Source organism: Mesoplodon densirostris, chromosome 2 (genome assembly GCF_025265405.1).
Source record: "Mesoplodon densirostris isolate mMesDen1 chromosome 2, mMesDen1 primary haplotype, whole genome shotgun sequence".
NCBI classification, from domain to species: domain Eukaryota; kingdom Metazoa; phylum Chordata; class Mammalia; order Artiodactyla; family Ziphiidae; genus Mesoplodon; species Mesoplodon densirostris.
In genome coordinates, this window is record NC_082662.1 from 109,693,396 (window position 1) to 109,719,792 (window position 26,397).

The following is a 26,397-nucleotide window of genomic DNA, read 5'->3' on the forward strand; positions in this document are numbered from 1 at the left end:
GTGGGATCTTCCCGGACTGGGGCACGAACCCGTGTCCCCTGCATCGGCAGGCAGACTCTCAACCACTGCACCACCAGGGAAGCCCTTTTTTGCCAATTTTTTAATTAGGTTGTTTTCTTTTTATTGGGTTTGAGAGTTTTTCAATATAGTCTGGAAGCCTTTTATCAAATATGTGATTTTCAAATATTTTCTCCCAGTCAGTGGCTTGGCTTTTCATTCTCTTAGCAGTATCTTTCAAAAACCAGAAATTCTTCATTTTGATGAAGTCCAGTTTATCTTTTTTTTTTCCTACTATGGATTATGCTTTTGGTGTTGTATCTAAGAAATCTTTGTCTAAAGATTTGTCACAAAGATGTTTTTCATATGTTTTCTTCTAGAAATTTTATAGTTTTAGGTTTTACATTTAGGTCTATGATCCATCTTGAGTTAATTTTCTAATATGATATTGGAGTATGAATCCAAGTTCATATTTTTCATATAGATAGCCAATTGTTCTCACACAATTTATTGAAAAGAGTAACCTTTCTCCATTGAGGTAATTTTGCAATTTTGTCAAAACTAATTGACCATATGTGTGTGGGTCTGTTTCTGTACTCTCTTTTTTTCTATTGAGATTTATATGTAACTTATATATTTACTTCTGCCCATACCACACTGTCTTGATCAATGAGTTTTCCAATTCATGAGCCTGGTACAACTCTTCATTTATTTAGATCTTCTTTAGTTTCTCTCAACAGTGTTTAATAGTTTTTAGTGTACAAAACTTTCATCAGACTTATCTCTTAAGTATTTAATTTTTTGATGCTATTATAAATGAAAATGTTTTTATAATTTTAATTTCCAAGTGTTACTAGCATATAGATATACAATTGATTCTTGTATATTGATCTTATATTCTGCAACCTTGCTAAACTCCCTTATTATTTCTAGGAGCTTTTTATAAATTTCATAGGATTTTTCTACATAAACAATTCCATCCTACCTTTCTTCTTCTCCTCCTCCCTCAGCCTTACTGCACTGACCAAAGCCTCCAGTTACAGAGTTAAATAGAGCACTCATCCTGATCTTGTTCCTGATCTTAGGGGGAAAGCATCCAGTCTTACACCATTAAGTATGATGTTAGCTGTCGGTTTTTCCTAGGTGCCCTTTATCAGGCTGAGAAATTTTCTTTTATTCATAGTTTCTTGAGTGTTTTTAATCATGAAAGCATGTTTGATTTTGTCAGATGCTTTTCTGCATCTATTGAGATGATCATATGATTTTTCTTTTTTAGTCTGCTAATATAGTGAATTACATTAATTTTTGAGTATTAAACTGACCTTGCATTCCTGCAGTAAACGTTACTTAGCCATGATGTATTATTCTTTTTATATTTTGTTAGATTTAATTTACTAAAATTTTGTTAAGAATTTGTGCATCTATGTTTATGAGGAATACCAGAATGTAGTTTTCTTGTTAATGTCTTTGTTTGGTTTATGTGTCTAACCTTAGAGAAAAAGTTGAGAAGTATTTCTTTCTCTTCTAATTAGCAGAAGAGTTTGTGTGGAATTGTTATTATTTCTTTCTTAAATGTTTGGTGGATTTCATCAACCATCTAGACCTGGAGTTTTCTTTGCAGAGAGTTTTTTAACTACAAATATAATTTCTTTAATAGTTATAAAGTTTATTCAGGGTTATCTATTTCTTCTTGAGTGAACTTTTGTACTTGTGTCTTACAAAGAATTTATCCATTTTTATTGAAGTTGTCAAATTTATTGGCATAAGATTGTTCACAGTATTCTCTTATTATCCTTTTAATATTTATAAAATCTGTAATGATGTCACCTCTCTCATTCTCTTTTTATGTAACAGCTCTATTGAGATATAATTCACATGCAATACAATTCACCCATTTAGTGTACAATTCAGTGGTTTTTAATATTCACAAAGTGTGTAACCATCAACACAATCAATTTTTATCACCCCAAAAAGAAATCCCATACTCACTAGCAGTCATTCCCTATTTCTCCCCCAGCCTTAGGCAGCCACTAATCTACTGATACTTTCTGTCTCTATAAATTTCCCTATTCTGGACATTTCATGTAAATGGAATCATACAGTGTGGTCTTTTGTGATTGGCTTCTTCACATAATGTTTTCAATGTTCCTCTGTGTTGTAGCCTCTATCAGTACTTCATTCCTTTTTATGACTGAGTAATATTTATTTCCTTATATGGATATACCACATTAATTTAAATTATCCACTTATCAGTTGATGGACATTTGAGTTGTTTCCACTTTTTGGCCACTGTAAGTAATGCTATTGTGAGCATTCATGTATAAGTTTTTATGTGGACAGATGTTTCATTTCTCTTAGGTATATACCTGTCGGGGTAGAATTGCTGGGTTATATGCTAACTATATGTTTAACCTTCTAATAAACTGCCAAACTACCAGGCTGTTTTCCAAAGCATCTGTACCAATTTACATTCCTACCAGCAATGTGTGATGGTTGCAATTTCTCCACATCCTCTTCAACACTTATTATCTATCTTTTTAATTATAATAATTTTAGTGTATGTGAATTGGTATCTCTCTAATTCTTGATATTGATAATGTGTGTCTTTTCTCTTTTTTTCTGATCAGTCTCGATAGAAGTTATCAATCTTATTGAACTTTTCAAAGAACCAGCATCTGGGTTAATTGATTTTTCTCTGTTGTTTTTCTGGTTTCTACTATTATTTCTCTTCTGCTTTTTTAGGGTCTTCTTTTTCTAATTTCTTAAAGTGGAAGCTAAGATCATTGGTTTGAAACCTTTTTTTTTAATATAGGTCTCTTAACGCTATAAATTTCTTGCTAAGCACTATTTTAGTTGCATCTCACAAAATGCAACTTTTTTGATATGTTTATTTTTATTTTCATTCAGTTCAAAATACTTCCTGATTTCCTTTTTGATTTCTTCTTTGACTTGTGGGTTAGAAGTATGTTATAAAATATTTGGGGATCATCTGAATATCTTTCTGTAATTGCTTTCTAATTTAATTTCATGTGATCTGCAAATATACTTTGAATCTTTTTAAGTTTATTGAGACTTGTTTTCTGACCCAGAATATGGTTAACCATGGTTAATGTTCTATGTACACTTGAATAGAATGTGTATTCTACTCCTGTTGGGTGGAATGGCTTGCAAGTGTCAATTAGGTCAAGTTGGTTGATAGTATTGTTAAAGTTTTCTGTGCTCTTACTGATTTTCTGACTACTTAATTACTGAGAGAGGGGTGTTGAAATTTCCACCTATTGTTGTGGATTTGCCTTTTTTAAAATTCTATCTTTTTTTTGCTTCATGTATGTCATGTAGGGTCATTATGTGCCCCTTGTTGAAATGATTCTTTTATTCTTATGAAGTGACCCTTTTATTTTTTGCTATGAAATCTACTTTGTCTGATATTAATATAGACATTCCAGCTTTCTTTTGATTAGCGTTAGCATAATATATCTTTTTCCATACTTTTACTTTTAACCTATCTGTATCTTTAAAGTGGGTTTCTTGTAAGCAACTTGCTTTTTTATCTAATCTGATGGTCTCTGCCATTTAATTGTCATATTTGGACCAGGAGTCAGCCATCTGTAGCCCACAGGCCAAATCCAGCCACAACGTGCTTTTATTTTAAAAGTTTTATTGGAACACAGCCAAGCCCATTTATCTACATATTGTCTGTAGCTACAGTTACGTGACAGTGGCAGAGTCTGCCAACCCCTGGTTTAGACCATTTATATTTAATGTGATTATCGATATGGTTGAGTTTAAAACAACCATGTTGCTGTATGTTTTTATTCATCTCATGTGTTCTTTTTTCCCCTTTTTCCTTTTTTTCTTCCTTCTTTTGGATTAATTGGGTATTTTTCTTAATTCCATTTGATCTTCTTTGTTGGCTTGTCAGCTATAACTCTCTTTTTTTTTGTTTTAGTGATTGCTATTAGAGCTGTCAGAAAATAACCACAGGGAATGACCCTGGAATTCCTTGATTCTCTTACCCTGAGTTCATCTACCAAAATGTTTCCTTTCTGGATCCTATTAAATTAAGTTGTATATGTCATAGCCTTATTCTCCTTTATACTCTACAGAAAAGAAAGATAGTGTAGATAGGGACTTTTGTTTGCCTATGTGTGAATAGCCAAAATAGATTTCTTATATATGATCTAGATTGAGAGTAGAATTGCACTTTTAGGAATATCCACCTGTAAGGTACATTTGGTGATTAATTCATTATTTTGAATCATTTTTTAAAATGGTGATTATTGAGATACTCTAATGTAAAGGTCTGTGTCTCTGCAGGCAACCATTAATATCGTTTTTGACCGAGTTGGGAAAACTGATCCAGTCACAAGAGGCATTGAGATCACTGTGAATTATCTGGGGATCCAATTTGATGTAAGAGTTGTATCAAAATCCTTGTTTGTTATGTTTCTTTCTATTTTATCTGCTCTAAATTACAATTCTTTAGATTCTAACTCCTTATTCTAGGTGCTTGCTCTGCTTTCATTCTTCTCACTGTCCTCTATATTTTGGCATATTCATATGGCAAATTCGTAAAGGGCATAAAACCATAAGTAACGACTGGCAATTATTATTGTCATGGAGAGTGATTATTTCTGTAGTTCCTCCTCTTCTTCTCTGTAGCAGCTACCACTCACCAGCTTCTCCATAACAAATATTCAAATACTTCTCTCTGTGATACTTGATGACATCTTCAAACATAACTCACCTTTGATTCCTCTGGTAGAAAATTAAATACTAATTAGTGTTTTTGTGTTAGAACTGAAATGATTTCTGCTATAAAAAATTAACTGTATCAATTAATTCATGTGGGTTTTGAGCTAAAAATGTTAACTGTCACCTGTGCACAAAGGTTTTTTTAATCGTCTTTCTACATGTTTTATAATACCACTGTTATTAAACACACTCTTGTCCCAATTTAAGTTTAATGTCTTTATTTGTAGAATAGTATATTTTCCAGGTATATATACAGCCAATGATTCTAGCTGATTAGCACTTTGATAATAAGACCAATGTCATGTTCTTAGTCCCTATGAGTGCCATTTAGCTGTGCTATGATCCTGGCCACAGACTGCATGCTACCCCCAGCCAGCCATCTCTGCTGGACATGCCCCTGGTAGCTGGATAAAATGAAAATACACCAGAGCAAATTGAGCTCCAGTCCTTGAGAAACAGCTCAAAGCACACATTTTTTTGATGATAGATCAATAGTGTATCCTTTTTTGAAGGAGCATGGTATCTTTCCTTCAGGTAGTGTATAAATTATACGGTAAAGTATGCTTCGCTCTTTTTTCACATGTGTTTTCCTCTTTTAAATATTTTTACTGGGGTGAGGTTTTAGAAATGCCCTTATCAGTGCTTTAAGGCTAGCTGCTGTGTGTGTATATGTATTCCATCTATAACTCATCTATATACATACTTCACGTTTCATAATTCTGCATAACATCTCTTAGATGTTAGCAATGCAGCTCCCCCTCAGATGCTTTTCAGCCCTGAATCAAGCACAGGGTATCACAGCTGCCTCTCACTCTGAAGCAATCCAAGAGGAGAAGAAGGTATCATCATGTGATTCAGATGAAGGTCAGCTATTTCCTAGACTATAGCTGAGAATGTCTACATATTCTTTTATTATAAGAAGAAAAGTTTCTTATAGTTTTGGGTGATCAGAGAACTGTCATTCACAGATATTAAAAATTATCAGGCTGCTATTTAGTTTCCTTTTAATTCATGCTTTTCACTTGAAGCTGTGTTATTAGCTTTGTGTTTCTTCTGGTTATTAGGGTTATTTTCATCACTTCATTGCACTTTCTTTCTTCTGTCCTTAAGTTTTAAGTCTGCTAGTTAAGATATCCACTGCAGTCTTCCTGTACATGTTTTCGCTGCCACTTACTTGCTAATGAAGTTCCCTCTCACAGCTACATAAGTGATAAGAATGCATCTTCTTAGCTTTCCCATCTCTCTGAACAGAGATTTAACAAATATTTTTCCTTCCTATTGTGTTGACAGGTGAAGTTCTGGTCCCAACACATTTCCTTCATTCTGGTTGGAATAATCATTGTCACGTCTATCAGAGGACTGCTGATCACTCTTACCAAGGTAGGTTGTATCACAGAGTTTAAAAGTACTAATTTAATTACATGTGGCACTGTGAGATGATTTTACCTAATTAACATTTCTGCCTTCTGAGATCTTAAACAGCAGTCGCAAATATTTAAAAGACATACAACAGAATAAAAGAAAAAGTTAAACTAATACATAAGTTGATGATGATGTATTTACATCATACACCAATCAGATAAGTACAGTTAGTTACCAAAGGTCACAGAATGAGATCACAGTCTGTTTCATTCACTGATATGTCACCAGCATCTAGAACAGAACGTGGCACATGGTAGGTACTGAGCAGGTATTTGGAATGAATAAATGAGATAGTATTTGAGGTTAGAAGAATAACTGTGAGAGTTGCTTGTAAGGAGGATATGGAAGTAGGAGAAGCAGAATGTTCAGCTGTTTTCTGATCAACATAGGAAGGCTTCATGGAGCTGGAAGGTAAATCCTCTCTGGCAGAAGAGGTAGGGATTTCAAAATCCAAGAATTGTTTGAAAGGAGAGAAGAGGTTGGGAGGGGAGAAGGGATCACCAAGCATCTAGCACAATTTTAGGAAGAGCTCAGGGAGCCTAGTAACAATTTCAAGGGCTTGGAGTGGCCTGGAATAATTTGTTTTAATGATTTATAATGATGTTAAAATCATATGTATCACATAGTTTCTGATAAGGTGGAATCCTTTCATGTTATAATACCTAAAACCACCAACTTACCCATATGGGAAAAGTATAACTGGATCCTTTTGGGGCAGTCTATTTAAATATCTTATTTATAGCCTTAATCATATGAATGGTTCTATAAAGGATTGTGGCATGGAAGAGACATTTTTAATTAAATGTTAACTGTACTACTTAATGTTTTTGACACAGGAATCTAGCAGTACCATATAAATTCATCTCTCCTCCCTTTCTTGACAGTTCTTTTATGCCATATCCAGCAGTAAGTCCTCCAATGTCATTGTCCTACTATTAGCACAGATAATGGTAAGTTTAACGAACTAGCTTTATGTGTACAGCTGTAAAATGCCAGAAATGTATTCTATACTTTTAAATATTTTAACAATGTCCTGGGACTTGTCTGTCACTACGTTCAAAGGGACTTCTTGATTAATCTGACTTACAGGGCATGTACTTCGTCTCCTCTGTGCTGCTGATCCGAATGAGCATGCCTCTGGAGTACCGCACCATAGTCACCGAAGTCCTTGGAGAACTACAGTTCAACTTCTATCACCGTTGGTTTGATGTCATCTTCCTGGTCAGTGCTCTCTCCAGCATACTCTTCCTCTATTTGGCCCACAAACAGGCACCAGAGAAGCATATGGCACCTTGAACTCATGGCTATTATAGACTGCTACAGGCCAGTGGTGTCAGAATTTGGATATAAGAGGGAAAAAATGGAGGGGACCGGGGCCTAACATTTTTTAAACAAACAAAATGCTATGGTAGCATATTCTACCTCCAGCTTATACCTTCCTCCTCCGATGATACTGTGATCATGAGTAGCACCAGCTACTCATGATCACAGAAATGAGAGAGAGAAGTAACTCAAGCTAGTACTCAGCCAAGAGCACCCTGTTTGGGTTTGAGGCTGGTGCAGTATGCTGGGTGGTGGGACTGGACAGAGCCAAGAAACTAAGGGGAGAAAATACACTGGAATTCTGGGCTAAGAGAGATCTAAGGTAGCTGGGCCAAACACATGAGATTCTGTTCAAGTCAAGGATCACATGGAGAAGGTTATGACGTTCCCTTGAGATTGACTATCATTAAAATCAGAGATTGTTAACACTTTGGACTTAGCATCATTTTATCGAGGATAGCTTGGTTAAAAAGTTATGCTTGTGTGATCTAATATGAATTGGCATCCTACCCTTCCTCCCCAACCCCTGTCCCCTTAAAATAACCAAGAGGTTATCTGTCCTGGGGAAGGAATGGTATGCAGCTGAACTAGAGTCTACCAAGAGAGACTTCAAAGTATGTCATTTTTCTTGATTTCCTTTCAACTTATTATTTAAAAGTGAATTACTCTAAATTCAAGTCAGTGATGATATCTCATTTTTTCTTTTCATTTGCCCCTCGTGCTGTGGGGTAAAACAATGAATAACTGCTAACTGGAATAAGTCACTTTCCTATCCTACGACTCAATTTCTTCATCTGTAAAAGGAAGCTGTTGGAAAATTTTAGAACACTCAGATATGCAATTTAAGAAAATCCTGAATTTTATTACCAGGAAGTCTCTTTTTATTACTTAGATCTTATTCTGAGTTTTATTGTGTTTTGGGTTTCTAGAGGCAACATGTAGGTTAAAGCATAAAAAGTTTACCAAAAACAAAAGCACTATTAAGGTTACATCAGCTAACAGGCAAAATTTAAGCATACTCAAAAGGCATTTTTAATGGCATTTATTTTAGCAACAACAACATTCTTACAAAGGATAATTTTAATAGGCTTATCTGCTCAGGTACTTTAATTAGCAGTTCTCACATATACAAATTTATAAATCATCTTTGGTGCTCTAGGAACCTACAGAAGAGATAACAGCATATGGAGAAATGTAGTTAAGTTGAAGCTTGAAAGAAATCAAATGAAAAGCATCTGGCTCCTGCCTTAACTTTTCCTAAGTTGACCATAAATAAGCTATCTGCAGTAGCCGCCCCTAAAACAGATGACAACAGAAGACAATCGCACATGACAAAACTGGTTTCCAGAGGAGTTCTTCTCTAACAGAGACAGTAAACTGGTGGTAGCTCATTCCTTAGGAAAAGATTCCTATTAAATACCCAGAAACAGCTATCAGCCAAAGCTATTACTTGTTCTCATCACATCTCTGTATCTTCAGAATTGGAAGAAGAATGAGAGGCTGTACTGTGGGCCTGTGCAAAAGAAAACAAAGGATCTATAAGTGGTAAGAGTGTGAACATCAGGAGATGGATGATCTATTCCAGAGTTGCATGACTTAAATCAGGGAGTAGAGTCACTCACTAGAAGCCAGGTGACCTGAATTCTGTACTTGGCTTTGTTTCCAGTTTGCTGTTTGACACTAACAGATTTCTTAAGGTCCATATATGTACAATTTCTTTTCTGTAAAGTTAGCATAGTACTATAATGACTTCCTATAGAGTTGTTATAGAATTTTTTAAAGACACCTAGAATACAAGGTCAATGTATGCAATGGTCTGCAAGTCTGTATCTCCCTAAAATGGGTAAGTTGAAATCCTGTTCCCCAGGGTGATGTTATTAGGAGGCAGGGCCTTTGGGAGGTGATTAGGTCATGAGGGCAGAGCTCTCATGATTGAGATTAGTGCCCTTATAAAAGAGGCCTCCCAGAGCTCTGCAGCCCCTTCTTCCATGTGAAGGCACGGCCAGAAGTCAGCAGTCTGCAAGCTGGAAGAGGTCCTTCACCAGACACTGAATCTGTCAGTGCCGTGATCTTGGACTTCCCAGCCTCAAGAACTGTGAGAAATAAATGTTTGTTGTTTATAAGCCAACCAGTCTATGCTATTTTGTTTAGCAGCCCAAACAGACTAAGACAGCATGTATTCATTAAAAGTGAGTATTTGTTTTTTGTATTACCAATCAATAGAAATAATGTAACAGAAAGAATATAAAACTTTTAGAGTCTTGGCTTTGCCATACATTTTCTTTATGAACTTAGGTCAGTTTACTTTTGGACCTCAAGTTCACCTGTGAAAAGAAATTAAGACTTACCAAGGAATTTATCTAATCCAAATACATACGGAATAATGCTTACTCTTCCCCAGTAATAAAACTTGAATATCTGCCAATTATTTTAAAAACAATACTGTCACTAACCACCACCATTCATTTTCATGCTTACCATGAAGCAGGCACTGCTCAAAGCACTTTAACAGTCTTAATTAATATAATCCTGATAACAATCTGACAAATTATCCTTGTTTTATAGGTGGGGAAACTGAGGCACAGAGAATAAATCCATTTACCTAAGGCTGATAAATGGTAGATCCAGAATTTGTACATAAATAGTCTGATTCAGTTTCTTCTGGTGGTTCCCATTATAATTTTGATAAGTTACCATCAACTCCATGCTATGAAAAATAAGATGTTTGCTGTTCTTATACCATCTCCTCTCTGCCATGATAAATGAATTTGCTAGTTCTCTTTACACTGTAATTTTCTAGTATTTTAGGAAATCTGTGGTAAACATAGACACAGGGTGCACTTATTAAGGACTTTACTAGACTCTGGTTAGTTAGATTACTAAAAGAAATGTATCACCACTCACTCGTTCTTTTGCCATGTGTGAGTCTTGCTCTGCTTCCTCCGGCGTTCCTTCTTCGGGATCAGGGGCATCATCCAGTGGATTAGCCATGGAGGAAACGATAGGGATTTTCTTAGCCTGGAAATAATCATAGGCCTTCTTTCCACAGACTAAGAGTATGACATTCTTGCCACTGGTCTGGATTCTGTCCACCACCTTCTCATAGGGCTCATCCAGTACGTTCACTCCATTCACTTCAATGATGACATCCTCATCCTCTAGCCCAGCCAGGTCAGCAGGGCCACCCTTCTGTACCTGTGGGCAGAGGTTCTGAGTTATCACTTCCAAACACAGATAACAGAATGTTAGACTAGCTATTCTTCAGAGGAGAGATGAGGACATTGAGAATTTATTTTTAATCATGTTATTATTTCTCCTTGAGGTAGAGAAGTTGAGAATGGTTCTCTATTGCTTTTCTCCTTATGAAAGCTACAACTTCCGTACTCAAATGAGTAGTGTCACAGTGGTTGAATATCATATGTCTTCTGGGTTGAAGGCATTAGATTTCATAGGTCCGCCTTCTTTGTTCCCAACTTGAGAGCTGTAGAGACAGTCTTCTCACTGTCAGTCCCTGCAGGGTAAGGGCATTATGCACAGAAGCAAACAAGTATCACTCCCATAATATTTAGTGACTGTCACCACAGTCATGTCAACTCACTCTGTTTACAGTATTTGATTTGAAAGTATCTATAGAGACAATTAGGTGGAACAGATGTTTAAGAAATGAAAGATGTGAGCTTAGGATGTACTAGTACCTATCTTAAAGGGTACAAGAGCATAATGGTGTTTATTTGAACCCACGTGAGACCCTCGGTGTAAGCCTTCAATGTAACCTTTTTACTGAGCCATCAGTGAGTGGGAGAAACTGGGACTCTCCTAATTGTGACTGTTCGTTGGGCTGCTGGAACCAGATCACCATACCTCTTTGACGAATGAGCCTGGCTGACCCCGAATCGCATTTAAGTGAAAGCCATAGCCATCTTCACCTTTGACCAGCCTGCAGAGTTTAGGCTTATGATCTGCTACCTCCTCTGTAGTATCTGGGCTTGAGACCTCCAGAGGGGCAGGAGTAGGAACTGGAGCCTCCTTGACAGACCCATTAGGCAGTTCTTGATTTTGATAGTAGAGTAATGGAGAAAAGCCAGCCTTTAGAAAATAAAGGGGGAAAAACCCATTAATTGTAAGTATGAGAAGTTACACTTTATTAAATGTGCTGGTTTAATTTATAAGGTATCCTCCATGTTCCACTCCTCTTCCAGATACACCTGGCTGTGGGCTATAAAATTTCTCTACTACCCCAAACAGAAAAGGTATAAAGGAAGACTGAGCTTGGTTATAGAGTAATGAGTGTAAACATGTAAACAAATGTAAATATATATAAAATAAAAGCAGTATAGAATGTTGTACAAGGATCCAAAAATAAGTCTAACAGAACTGCCAGTTTATTCTGATTCCATGATAGTGAGCGAGTCACTGAACAAACCATAGGCAATCTCCCTGTTAGGAGATTATAGACATTGAGTGACTTGCCCAGTACCTCATGCAGAGCAGGTTCACCTGGCCCTTCCCCTTCAATAAGATGGTCTTCAGAACTCTTCAGAGCTCCTTAAACACATTAGAGAAAGTGAAACATGAGACATTATTTTTACCACTATTTGAATTACACGCAGTAATTAATTGGGGGAGGGGGTAGAGGAGGTTGGCAATCATGTGATCACATATGGTAACAAAAGTCAATTCCAGGGCTTCCCTGGTGGTGCAGTGGTTGAGAGTCCGCCTGCCAGTGCAGGGCACATGGGTTCGTGCCCCGGTCCAGGAAGATCCCACATGCCGCGGAGCGGCTGGGCCCGTGCGCCATGGCCGCTGAGCCTGCACGTCTGGAGCCTGTGCTCCACAACGGGAGAGGCCACAGCAGTGAGAGGCCCGCATACCAGCAAAAAAAAAAAAAAAACCTCAATTCCATCATTTGCTACTTGCTTCTCCCCCTCCCCCTCCAGTCCTGTATCTGCTGTACTCAATTTATTTTACTATTTATTATTGTAACCATTAGCTGACACTTCGGTTAAGCCAGACTCCTCACCATCTTTAAATACTTCTAATCCATCTCAACTCCCAGACCATCCATGTGAAGAAGGCAGTGATGGTCTCAAATGTAAAGAGGCAGAGAACAGGAAACATATGACTGGTTTGTGTTACAGAATGAAGAGTTTAGCTGAGTGTGGGTTTTAGTTGAGAGAATTAAAAGGGTATATTTGGGTATAGTAAGATCTTGGATCAGTAGTTAAATTATCACTCACAAGCATCCAGGACATTTGTTAGGCAATGAGTAGAAAATCAAGCAATTGAAGGTGAGTACGTTTGCTCTGCCCCAAGTCATACTGTTCAGCAACCTGGATAAAACTGGATTTGGGGTCCTGGTGTCATCTGTCTTACTAACCCCAAGACCACATCTTCCTTTCTTATCAAGAGTAGCACCAGCACAGAACCTGCTAGTTACCTAATTCAGCTAACTTCAGACCTTTCAATGATATACTTGCAAATCTCCCCACATTTCTTTCTCTTTAAAATGTGGAAAATTGGGGGCTTCCCTAGTGGCACAGTGGTTAAGAATCTGCCTGCCAATGCAGGGGACACGGGTTCAAGCTCTGGTCCAGGAAGATCCCACATGCTGCGGAGCAACTAAGCCCGTGCGCCACAGCTACTGAGCCCTTGTGCCACAATTACTGAAGCCCACGTGCCTAGAGCCCATGCTCTGCAACAAGAGAAGCCACCGCAATGAGAAGCCCACACACCGCAACAAAGAGTAGCCCTTGCTGGCCGCAACTAGAGAAAGCCCACGTGCAACAATGAAGACCCAATGCAACCAAAAATAAAAATAAATAAATTTATAATAAAAAAAAAAGTAGAAAATTGGGACTACCCTGGTGGCACAGTGGTTAAGAATCTGCCTGCCAATGCAGGGGACATGGGTTCAATCCCTGGTCCAGGAAGATCCCACATGCTGTGGAACAACTAAGCCCATGCACCACAACTACAGAGCCTGCCTTCTAGAGCCTGCAAGCCACAACTACTGAAGCCCGTGTGCCTAGAGCCTGTGCTCTGCAACAAGAGAAGCCACCGCAATGAGAAGCCTGCACACCACAATGAAGAGTAGCCCCCGCTCGCCGCAGCTAGAGAAAGCCAGTGCACAGCAACAAAGACCCAATGCAGCCAAAGATAAATAAATTTAAAAAATAGAATGTGGAAAATTGTCAAAGTGACTCATCACATGCAAAAATACCACTGATGTCACTACCCAAACAAGCAAATCAACTGTATCTGCCAGTAGCAGCTAATCTTCAGGCAGAGGACAGTAACATTAAACACTTAATGAGTTTTTACTCATTCTTCACTCAAATATTTGGCTGTCTAGTATGTGCCAGGAACTGTTTTAGGTGTTTGTTTTATTCACTGATATATATCAAAGATCCAACCACCTCCCACCTACCCATCTATGGAACTTACTTTGGGGTGGAGGGGGTAGTGAAGAGGGAGGAAGAAGATGGCAACAAGCATCTTTTTAGGTCCAATTTCTCTCATCTTAACCAAAACATTAAAATTATAGTTCAGTCATGCTGTCATAAGTTTAGGAGGCATTGAAAAGGACTTGATGCCAGAATCCCTTTACAACAGCTACAGCAGTGACCTTCTGACTTCTGCTTGAGTTTTTTCCACCAACTGGGAACTCCCTGCTCTGCAGAGCTTGTTCCTGGCAGCTTCAGTTATCCTTAAGCCAAAAGCTAGCTCCCTGTGCCTTCTCTATTTGGTCAAGCTGTGCCCCATAGAACACCTCAAAAATAAGTCTACTTCCTGCATGTAATAGCCTTCCAAATTCATTAGATAGATATAGTTGATAGATGATAGATAGATCTAGATAGATAGTATATAGATATATAATATATATATAACATTTTTTAAATCCATTCATCTGTCAGTGGACACTTGGGTTGATTACATCTTTTGGCTATTGTGACTTAATTTGTGGCCTAACATATTGTCTATTCTGGAGAATATCCCTTGTGCATTTGAGAAGAATGTGTATTCTGTTGTTGGATAGAGTGTATGTCTGTTAGATCTAGCTGGTTTGTGTTGTTCAAGTCCTCTAGTTCCTTACTTCTGTCTGGTTGTTCTATCCAGTATTGAGAGTGGGATATTGAAGTCTCCAACTATTATTGTAGAACTGTATTTCTCTTTTCAATTTTGTCAATTTTTGCTTCATACATTTTCCCAGCTTTAATGAAGTATAATTGACAAATTGTATATATTCAAGGTGTACACATGATGATTTGCTAGACATATACATTGTGAAATGATTACCACAATCAAGTTAAATTAACACATCCATCACCTTACGTAGTTACCATTTAGCCTTTCAAATTCTTGAAGATGTTCTTTCTTCCCCAAAGTCTGTGCTCATTCAAGCGAAATATTCATGTAGTGTCTTATGAAACCTCTGCCCTAGTTACCTTTCTTGACACTGGCCTTAAAGTGAGGTTCTCAGAACTGGACACAATGTTGATTTAACAAACATTTATATGTGCCAGGCATTATTCTGAATGCTCCAAATATTAACTCATTTAACACTCATAGTCACCCTTCACTGTAGCTACACCCATTTTACAACGAAAGAAACAGACACAGAGAGGGTAACTTACCCAAGATTACATTACTGGTAATTTCAGGTATAGTCTGACCAACTCAGTACAGTAATACTACCATCTCCAGAAGCTAAGTGTCAATTAATGTAACCTTAAATTGCATTTTTTGGATAGGGGCAGAGTGTCATCAAGACAAGTGTCTTGAAATATCTAATCAAAATGATGTGCTGGGAGGGATTATGGCATAATAAAACCTGCATTCACACACCGGCTTCAGTCTGCTAAGCTGTGTGACTTCCGACAATCATCACTTAGTCTAAGTTCCATTTTTTTCATCTAAAAAGGACGCTAGTACTACCACCACCTCTCATAATATTCCTCCCTCTATATCACTTATACACCTTTGGATGCTTCTATTATTGCATATCACACAGAACAAGTTCATCTTTGTTCATTTTTGTGACCAACACCCAGCAAGGCAGATGGTGCCTTAGGAGGCCCCCAAATGTCTGCTAAGCTAGAGTGAACCTCAGTTCTTATGACAAAAGTGTTATAAAAACCTTAAAATGCGCAGATAATAGCTGTTGTGATTAGAGGAAAAAAGGTTAGTTTGACACCAGTTGGTCTTGGTGAATCTGTGTTTCTACTCCCTTGCTAAGGGCTTATAAACTGTTTAATAATCCTTTCTAGGCTTTTACACGGATTGATAGAATGTATTGGTCTATAGTTTAAAATCCAATTATTCCCTATTTGGGAAAGTTAGGGCTACATCTGCTTATTTCCAGGCTATTGTTCATAGGTTTTTCCCAGGTCACCAAGAGAGATTCTGCAGTTATATTTGCAAATTCTTTCAAAATCTTGAATCTAAGGACTTAAAACTCATGTGCCAATCACTTGGCATTCTCTTATCTCTACCAATTTGAGCTTCAATGCAGCCTTTATGATGATTTTATGCCCCTTCCAGTATGAAGATCAAAGTGGTAACTTAGCCAAAGTTTGAGGGCATGACTGAATGGACCCAACCTTAATTCATGAATATGTGGCCTTGTATTACTTACCAGTTTATATATGTTTTCCGTCTCTTTGTCCACCACCAACAGTGAAGTCTGGTCTCCACCCTTTTTAATCATTTCCACCACACTGTCATGATCGAGGGACTCCACAGACTCGCCGTTGACAGCAACCACCAGGTCATTGTTCTTCAAGCCAGCCTTCTCTGCTGGACTTCCGGAATCTATGTCCTTAACGATTTGACCTACTCACCCCCACCAAAAAAAAATTAATAAAATTATCAGAAAGACCACTAAAAAACAAACTGGGGGATTTCTGCTGGAACCTAAGGCCCTTATAAAATAGATATAAAAAGCATGCTGAGTACAACTCCTGTCCTTCCCACTGGCACCCTAGGATGTCTATACACATCCTATCCAGCCTCATTCTTTGGTCAGAACTCATTCCAAGAACAAACCCAGCCATTAATAATGAAAGGGTTTTAAAGAATGTTGTTACTAAAAGTGTTTGGGATTCAATCTTAACAAAATAGCATGCTCAGCAGTAAGAAGGGTCAGCAAGGTCCCAGGAAGTCAGTGTGCATACTTGTATCTGTACATCTTATGTAGAAGTTGCCATAAAGAAAAAAGGGGGAAGGGAAGAATGATTAACAAAACCAAAGAATTCAGACCCTAGGAAACCCATGCTGGCATTTTAGTAGCAGTTGGGCAAATTCAGTTGTGAATGCGTTTGTGTGTGCACGCCACAAGGATGTGTCTTTAGCCTTATTCTCGTGACTTAAACTATCTTCACCAGATGCCTCCAGATCTCTCACACTTTTTTTTGTCCTTCATTCAGTTTTTTTTTTTTCTTTTTTCTCTTTCGCGGTACACGGGCCTCTCACTGTTGTGGCCTCTCCTGTTGTGGAGCACAGGCTCGGGACGCACAGACTCAGCGGCCATGGCTCATGGGCCCAGCCGCTCCGCAGCATGTGGGATCCTCCTGGACTGGGACACTAACCCGCGTCCCCTGCATCAGCAGGCGGACTCTCAACCACTGCGCCACCAGGGAAGCCCCTTCATTCAGTTTTAACAAGCTCCAGTTTCACTTTTCCAGCTAGCTGCTTGGCATCTCCAACTGGATATCCCATAGATTCCTCCAATGTAATGTATTCAAACCAAAAGTCATCTTGGCCCGTCTCCCTCATCATGGTCACCTGTTAGTGGGGGCACCATCTCCCCAGGCACTGACACTTAGCAACTGATTCTTCCTCAGCATCCACTCCCCGTGTCTAATCAGCCAAGACCTTCAGTGCTACCTTAATATTTTTATACATCTCCTCTTCTTGAGTTCTAGATCCTCTACCTGAAATTCTACCTAAACTGCCACAGCACCTTACCAGTTGCTCTCCCTGTCCTTAATGCTCACCTTCTCCAATGCAGACCTGCCTCCAGATTCATCCTGATGCAATGTCTGACCGAGTCACTCCCCAGGGCAACAGCATGAACATGGGCTTTGGAACTAAACAGACCTGAATTTGATCCTAGCTGTACCACAACTAACTGTTTGACCTTATAGAAATTATTCTATCTTCTTCAAGTCCTCAATTTCAGCAATTCTTGCAGAATTATTAGGAGTAATTGAGATGTGTAAAGCTCCCGAGACACTGTAGGCTTAATTTTTCTTCTCTCTCACACTGTTCAAAAAACATTTAACTCCCCACTGACTATAGAAACAAGTCCAAACTCCTCAACACGCACTAAAGGTCCATCATTTCTTGCCAACCAACCTTTCTAACTTGGTTTTCTGTGCTACACATTAGATGCCAATAAAACTGTGCCTGTGTTTTCCTGCTTTACTCATACAATCCTGTCTTCATGGACTGGCCTTCCTGTCCCCACTCCATCAACTTGCCCAAATTCTATTCATACTACGAAGCCTGAGCTCAAGTGCTGCCTTAGTAAAAGAGGCCTCCCAGTACATTTTTAGTGAGAAAAACTTGCTCCAACATTGGATTTCCACAGTATTTTATCTGCCCTGTATTAAGGTGCTTCTCACCATCTACCTTCAGTCATGGATACACATGTCTTATGTCCTCTACTAAACAAGAGGCTTCTTGACTGAAGAATTCTTGTCTGATTCACTTGATATTCTCAAGGGCCCTGAGGATGTTTTTATATTACATGAACCAAATTAATGTTTCATAAATTAATATAAATACATGATTAAAAGAAAATAGCAACTTCTGGGTGAATAACAGTTCACATGGCCTGAACCTACATTTTTTTAATGTATTCAGCTTCTGTAGGAGGACCTTAGTTCTTTCCTTATTGAATTACAAGGAACCAGAAAGACTCCTGGTTCTCTTCAAGTCCCAGACCCCAACCCACACCTCTGCCTCAGACCTAGGGGTGTGCTGGAGCTGCCTCACACCAGCTCATGAAAACAGTTCTCAACTGTGCATTCTGTGACAGCATGTTGGTGGCTTGAAATCAGACATGGTGGGAGTATTTACACCACAAAAAACGACACAAGCTACAAATTAGGGCTTTTTTTTTTTTCCAGAGAGCCAATCTACCAGCATACTACTGCCCAGATCCAAAATTCTGCCTTATAATTCTGCTGTGGAAACCTAGGGATGCCCATCATCAGGCCCCCACCCCATATGCACGGAGTTAAACTGACCCAGCTATGCTTTCTAGTTTCTTACTACTTCCTTCATGAATCTGATGGGGGCTTGGGGGCCTAATGGAACTCTGGAGTCAGACTGGGATGAGGAATTGGATGGTTACACTGCCAGGTTTTCTGCTCTTCAAGTGCCTTACCTTTCTGTTCTGGGCCTGACCTCAGATAGAAACCATAGCCATTGCTTCCCTTCTTCATCTCCACAACCCGGGGATGGTGGGGTAGCAGTTTCAAACTGGCTGTTTCTCTCTTGAATTTTATCTTCTGCTCACTATGGTGCTTGTCAGTTTCCTTGTCCACCAGCAGGAACATGACGCGGCTTCCGGACTTCTTCACCTGCAACAATATACACAGGTGAGGACCAACATCAATCTCCAAGAATGATGCTGGGAAAGAGGAAAGTTTCTGTATCAAGGCACACAGTCTATAGATTCAATAGGAAATATGAGATGTGAGGCCTGAGTTTAATCTGTAATACTGTTTTCTACCACCTCACTGGTATTTATCTATCTTCCCTCATACAGTTGTTGTTTTTCGCCTCTTAAGTATGACCTCACCCACACAGATGCTAACTGAACCCAAGTGATATCTGTGTACCCAGAAAGGTACATAGGTGAAGACTAGGAAAGGAGTTTGAAAAAGAAAGTAAAGGTCTACTTTGAAAGATCCTTCTACCAGGAGAAGATAAATTTGGTCAATTTTCAAGGTTCCATATGACCCCAAAGGAAAACTTCTGATGGACTTCCCTGGTGGTGCAGTGGTTAGGAATCTGCCTGCCATTGCAGGGGACACGGGTTTGAGCCCTGGTCCGGGAAGACCCCGTATGCCGCGGAACAACTAAGCCTGTGCACCACAACTACTGAGCCAGCGTGCCACAACTACTGAAGCCTGCATGCCTAGAGCCCACGCTCCACAACAAGAGAAGCCACCGCACACCACAACGAAGAGTAGCCCCCAGTCGCTGCAACTAGGGAAAGCCCACGCGCAGCAACGAAGTCTCAATGCAGCCAAACATAAATAAATAAATTTATTTTTTTAATTTATAAGTAAATAAATTTATATATTAAAAAAAAAACCTCTGGGCTTCCCTAGTGGCGCAGTGGCTGAGAATCCGCCTGCTGATGCAGGGGACACGGGTTCGTGCCCCGGTCCAGGATGATCCCACATGCTGAGGAGCGGCTGGGCCCATGAGCCATGGCCGCTGAGCCTGCGCGTCCAGAGCCTGTGCTCCGCAACGGGAGAGGCCACAACAGTGAGAGGCCCGCATACCGCAAAAAAAAACCAAAAAACAAAAAACAAAAAAAAAACCTCTGAGTGTTTTCCATGTGTCATGGAACCATGCTAGACAGAAGATTTGGGATATAACAGGTCTTCAAATACTCCCCATGTGTAGCTCAATATTCATCACCACACTGGTTATCTTCCAGCTTGTATTACAACATTTTAGTAACATGGGCTCAACATTCACTTTATTATAAATTTAGAGGGGGATTCCAACCCCCCTCTAAATTGGAATTAATTCCAATCAATTACAAATAAGATCCAAAAGATAAAGTTAATGGTTCTTTAGAACACTTTTCTTCAAAACAACATGAAACTAGCAAAGGCCTTATTCCAAAACTCTATAACACTTTATACCACTAGTGAGTCTGGTCTTAATACAAAGGGTTATCTTCCCATTATTATAGTCCTCCCATCATAAACTACCATTCCTGTCTTCCTGTCACTTCCAATGAGAGCAGAGTGAAAGATACAGTAAGAAAAGTACTCCTTTGGGATATACCTTTTCAACCACCTCGTCATGGGTGGCATCCTCTATGTTCTCTCCATTCACTTCAATCAAGTGATCATCAGCCAGGACTCCTGCTTTCATAGCCACACCTTGAGGTTTTATATCAGTCATGCACACTCCCTTTTTACCTGAAAGAGGGTAGCAGGTGAACAAGCGTCACAACTCCATTACACAGAAAGTCCAACAGCAAAGGGTTTTCTCCCAATAATACAAAATTAGAACTTCAAATTTTAGGGCTAACTCAAATAGACTTTGGCTTCTGATCTAGAGTGACAATTAGAGCTCATAGCGCAAAGCTTGACAGAGCCATTACTCAGTTGGTTTTTGTTGATTTGAATACGATTTCTGAGCCGAACTAAATGCAAAGAAGCAATCTCAGGTGGCACTGGCTTCTTGAACCAGAAAGTACCAAATCATGCCCACACTGCATCACTGTGTCGTACTCCCTTTCTTTGCATTTGTAGAATTAGAAGTCGTCTGCTCCATTCTGTCCTCTTTAATTAATACTATCAACAACCACCACATCCAGTGGAGTGAATAAATCTCACTGATGCAGGCTAAAGAGGGCAGAGGCACAGGAGGAGAGGAAAGCATCCACACAGTCATTGTGTATTAGTAGGTGGTATGATTTAGGTGCTTCTTAAAGAAGTGCTGTCAATTCTTTCAAGATATTAATATATCAGCCTAGGCAAAGGGTAGCTTCATAATGACTACATAAACAATTTGCAAAGAATAACAGTAATTTAAACTCTGCTTCCTTAAATACTTAACATTTCTCCTGTTACCTTGTTACGTATTCGTCATGAAGAAAAAATTTTCTTCATAAAGCTAACCTAAACCATTCACCATGGACATTATACAAAGGCCAAATGAGTAGAGTATGAATTAAAATTTCTTTTTCTTTTTTTTTTTTTTTTTTTTACCATTTCACTGATAACCAACCTCTGGGAAATGCCAAGCTTCCCTTGACCACCTACATCACTGTGTTTTAATAACTGACAAACTTGAGAAATACCTCTTATAGCTAGTTTATTTCTCTTGCTACCAGTTAAATAAGCCTTGGAAACTATTTTATGTTTACTATTGGTCTGCTGTTTAGCACTTAGCAAATTATGACCCCCTATCAGTACCTCTCCAATACCAGAAAGAACAGGGAAGGAGCAACATTAGAGGTGGAACCAAAAGGCTAACACAGCTATGGTTCCAACCTCAATCCCAGTGGAATCATTAGAAAACCATGGTCAACTGAGCGTGGGTCAGCCTGCAGCTCTGAAATTCTAGAAACAGAACTTCTAATGCTTTCTGATGGTTGGGATTTCTCAAATCACTGTACCTCTCAGCTAGAGGTCAGGAAGTCAGGTCAGAGCTTGGCCACAGCTGAGGGTACTATTTAAATGCCACAGGAGGGTGGGGATTTTTGCAGTGTCCTCAGCAACTGTAACAGTGGCTGATACATAAATAGGTACTCAAGAATTTTTTGAATAAGTGGCTACCTGGGCATTCTGAGAGATGAAAAGAGATATCACTCTAATTCAAGAGTGGCCATCATGGAGAACCTCCCTTCTCTTGCCTCTTTTTCTCCATTCTCCCCTCCGTCTTTACCCACGAAGAAGCATCAACCCTCTAACCCTCTGGCCTCAAAGGCTCAGCCTGACAAACACTGGGGGACCGGAGTACCCAGTGTCCCCCACACAGTGCTGCTGTCCAATGTCCTGATCCCTCTTTGCACAACTGTGCAAAGCAAGGGAAAGGCCAGGGAGGGAAAGGGAGAGAGAGGCTGCTGTCGGATCTCCAACTGAAAATTAGTCAAAGGAGTCATTAACAGATAACAGTATCTTTCTTCTGGAAAGCTGTTTGTCCCTGCCCCACCCTCAAGCTCACCTTGGACAGTTTTCAGAGAGAAGCCATAGCTACTCCCCTCCTTCACCAGGTAGCAGAGCCGTGGCTGCGTCCAAGTCTGTGCTCCTCCGTTCATCACAGAGGGCAGCTTCTTATCATTCAAACTCGACTCCTGACTTTGACCCAACTCTTTCAAATCTACTTGTTTTTTCATAGCTTTCTCATAAGAATCCCCATCCAGGACCAGTATAGTCACTGAATTCCCACTTTTTCTGACCAGATCCACAACCTAGGAGGAAGAAAGAAAAAGGTTAACTTTAACCAATAACCCTCTATCAACCTCCGGGGTGGGGGCCGGGGGAGGGCTCACCATCTGGCTCATTATGTGGCCCTGGAGATTCTACTAGCTGACCCCTGACACCCAAATAGTTAGCAGATCGTGCCCCAGCCATCTCTGCCCAGGCCCCTCCCGAGATCCAGGTACAGATTAGGCTGGGCCTCTAGCACTACTGTAATCTAGAGTATAGCCCAACCCTAGCCCAGGGGACTTTTACTAGGACTGGTCCTTTCCAGGGATGAATGCTGCCCTAGAGCAAAACAGGTCCTCCTGGGTCTATGGAGACAGCATAGTACAGTGAAAAGAGCACCCAGTTAGAGGCAGACAGAATTGGGGTAAGGTCAGACCCTCCCCCATGTTCACTACATGAACACATTAGCAAGCTAAGGTGACTGAGCCTCCACTTCCTCATCTATGAAATAGTGATATGAACCTCATGAGTTGTGGTGAGGATTTAACAAAATAATGAATATGAAATTGCCTAGTATAGTTCCTTTCATGTAGCAAATATGCAATGCATATTAGACCTGACACTATTCAAACCTAGGAATAATTTTTACAGTTCTTGGTTAATCATGGGAGACTTGATTAGCTGGCAGAATATGGCTGTAAAGGTGTCCTGCCTTGCCAGTGGCAGCCAGGAAGGCTCCACTGACCCCCAAAACTAGAATCAGCAGAGATGTGGGAGCTGAAGAGATCCTAGAGGCAGAAGAACCTCAAATGTCCCATTTACCTGCATATGCTCTTTCTTGTCCACAAAGACACCATTGATCCTAAGAACTCTGTCTCCATCCTGGAGACCTGCCTTCTCTGCTGGGCTACCCTTCTCAACCACCCGGACCAGGTGGCCATCAGTGTCCTTCTCAATTCGCAGGGAGAAGCCATAGCTTTGCCCTTCCTGTTTAGACAGCTTGCATTCTCGGGGGTTGAAGGTGGAGGCCATTTCTGTGATGAAAAACAAATGGGTAAATCCACAAGACAGAAAATCTAACTGGGGTGAGAAATCTGTCCTCCATCTCCTATACCTCTATTCTTCTGTCACACCAAATCCAGACTGTTCAGGTAGCAACATTCGGGGTATAGGAAGCCACCTTCCAGGACTTGCTAGTGACTTCCAAATCTATTTCTCCCCAAAGATGACCTTACACTTGAATTTCAGACCCATGTGTTTGGCTAGGTACTGGACAGAGATGCTTCCATTTCAATAGCTCCAAGACCAAATTCCCCTTTGTCCCCTGACCAAAAGAAATTAGTTCCAAATACATTACCTAAAAATTTTAAGAAAATCCAAGTCCACTTTCACTTAAATATTTGAAGAGCTTGCCAAGTTCTGGGCATTGAAGATAAATCTGTGGACAAGACAGACCTATACTTTGCCTCTCATATCAGGGAGAACATGTTTCTACAGAAACATGTGATGAATGATCTACTAGGGAAGAATAGAGTGATAAGGGAGAATATAACAGAGTGTCTTGGGAGTAGGGAATGGGGTGGGAAGAATTAAGAATGGCTTCCTGGAGAAATGACTTTTCCAAGACCTGAAGAATTAGTAGGAGTGGTGAGGTGAGACAAGATAAGGAAGACCTCAAACAATTAAAAATCAGAGAAGCCAGGCCTGAGAGCTGACCTGGTACATTGGAAACAGATAGAAAAGTGGTTTCTAGGACGCTGAAGTTCTAGTCAGAACAGAGGAGGGATGCCCGACAGAGAGAGGATTCCCGCTGCCACGTCAGATTTCTCCCTCCTGAAGCGCTTCCGTTTCCACCCATCCTGCCCCTCCTTTCACCCCATTGCAAGAGCAAGGCTCTGGGCCACAGGAGGAGGAAAGGAAAAGTGTGAAAACCAACAGCTTGGGGCCCTGGTACCCAGACATTAAGGGTCAGATTCCTGCTAGGCACAGGGAACTATATTCAATATCCCGTGATAAAACATAATGGAAAATAATATGGAAAATAATATGACAAATATGTATAACTGAATCACTTTGCTGTACAGCAGAAATTAACACAACATTGTAAATCAACTATACTTCAATAAAATTAAAAAAAAAAAAGATTCCTGCCAGGGGTCCCCAACCCCTCCTGGCTTAAGCACTTGAGAATAGAGGCTAAGAACTGCTGGTGTAGAGCAGAGGCCCGAGAGCAGTAGGCTAGACTCTGCTGGTTAAACTGCCTGCACAGCAAGCCCTCACGTTCCCCTTGTCACAGCTCCCTCCAGTAACTCAGAATAAACCATCCGTTTCTCCTGGAGGGACAGGAGCAGATGACCGCACAGGGTATGGGAGTGGAGGGTGGAGGAGAGACAACAAAGTGCTCCAGGCTCCCTAGAAGCCACGCCATGGTAATTGGACTTGGCCTTCTCTGACTTCTGTGCCCACAGAAACATACAGTACAAATGGGGCAGAAAGCCTCCCACGGCCCGATCCCTTGGCTATTGCACTTGCTCTCAGCAGAGTCTGGCAACCAAGCCACCAGAGGCATCAATGACTAAGAAGCCAAGGAAACAAGAAATAAATAGACAATGTTTCCACACTAACCTATATAAAATAGATAACTAACAAGAACCTACTGTATAGCACAGGGAGCTCTACTCAATACTCTGTAGTGGCCTATATGGGAAAAGAATCAAAAAAAAAAAAACGAGTGGATATATGTATATGTAAAACTGATTCACTTTTGTTGTACACCTGAAACTAACACAAGAGTGTAAATCAACTATACTCCAATAAAAATGTTTAAAAATAAAAAAATAGACAATGTTTCAAGTGATCTCTTATGAGGGCCTGAGGCCTAAGGCCACCCCAAAGAGAATCAAGGGCAGAGAAAAGTGAAACCACAGTCACCACGATCACCGTCCACACCTGGGAGAGCATTGCAGCTCTGTCTTATCATGACCAACCGCCAGGAAGATGCTGCTTTGGGAGGAAAGGGGGAAAGTAGAGAGTTAGGGGAGAAGAGGGCAGCGCCAGAGTGGGGCTTCCTCACATGCAGGAACCTGTGTGTGGCCTCTCTGACTCTGACCCATGACTTTTCTTTCTACTGATCATCCAGCCTGCAAGCATTCCGTTTTCCAACTGGAATCTACATCTATGTCCAAACTTACCCCTAGATCCCTATCAGCTCTCAATTTCATAGGCCTGAAAAGCCTTGAAGGGAAAAAAAATAAAAGCCCTCTGAAATTTGGAAGTATCAATAATTATAGAGAAACCTCATCCAAATCCTACAAAATTCAAAACATGTCCTTAAAATTATTCAAAATAAGGGCCATTAGATGCTACGTTTTCATCAAGAGATGAGTCTCTTTCTGATCAGCGTATGAATGCTCGTTTCTAAGGTACCCACCCCTACAGTTCAGCCATCTCACACTCTGCAATGACAGCCACAGGATCTTACTCTTTTTCCCAAGGATGGAAGATGAATCCTCCTTGCTCGTAGGGCGGTCCAGTGTTTGGGGAGAGAAGAGACAAAGTTTTCCTGTATCTCAATAGAGACCTGAAAGTCTGATATACAAGGAAACACAAATCCCTGTTTCTGGGCAAAATCTCAAGTTGTTTGTGTGTTTCTTTCTTTCTTTAAAGTTTCAAACAGCCAGACAGTAATCACTCAGATCTGCACTTATGTCTTTGAAGCCTCAGGTGTTCGAGGTCAGAGTTTCTTTTCACATCTATGGTTGAAGCACAG

The 26,397-nt window shown here is 40.0% G+C and overlaps 2 protein-coding genes across 6 annotated transcripts in view; one reads left to right on the plus strand and one right to left on the minus strand.

Moving 5' to 3' along the window:
- The window catches only part of GPR89A (G protein-coupled receptor 89A), a 47,669-nt gene extending 38,056 nt beyond the window's left edge, over positions 1 to 9,613 (plus strand). For 2 of the 4 annotated variants that reach the window (XM_060090401.1, XM_060090404.1), the window contains 4 exons: positions 4,315 to 4,410; positions 6,043 to 6,132; positions 7,059 to 7,124; positions 7,264 to 8,963. In XM_060090401.1, coding sequence (XP_059946384.1) covers positions 4,315 to 4,410; positions 6,043 to 6,132; positions 7,059 to 7,124; positions 7,264 to 7,470 — 459 coding nt within the window. In that variant the 3' untranslated portion in view covers positions 7,471 to 8,963. The other 2 variants (XM_060090403.1, XM_060090402.1) reach the window with 2 other exon arrangements.
- The window catches only part of PDZK1 (PDZ domain containing 1), a 41,777-nt gene continuing 24,336 nt past the window's right edge, over positions 8,957 to 26,397 (minus strand). Inside the window, exons 2-9 of one of the 2 annotated variants that reach the window (XM_060090399.1) lie at positions 23,451 to 23,662; positions 22,423 to 22,669; positions 20,533 to 20,669; positions 18,890 to 19,085; positions 16,133 to 16,329; positions 11,359 to 11,583; positions 10,402 to 10,692; positions 8,957 to 9,010 (exon numbers count right to left, since the gene is read on the minus strand). In XM_060090399.1, coding sequence (XP_059946382.1) covers positions 8,957 to 9,010; positions 10,402 to 10,692; positions 11,359 to 11,583; positions 16,133 to 16,329; positions 18,890 to 19,085; positions 20,533 to 20,669; positions 22,423 to 22,669; positions 23,451 to 23,662 — 1,559 coding nt within the window. Of the gene's footprint in view, positions 9,011 to 10,401; positions 10,693 to 11,358; positions 11,584 to 16,132; positions 16,330 to 18,889; positions 19,086 to 20,532; positions 20,670 to 22,422; positions 22,670 to 23,450; positions 23,663 to 26,397 lie in introns of those variants that run through there. The other variant, XM_060090400.1, reaches the window with a different exon arrangement.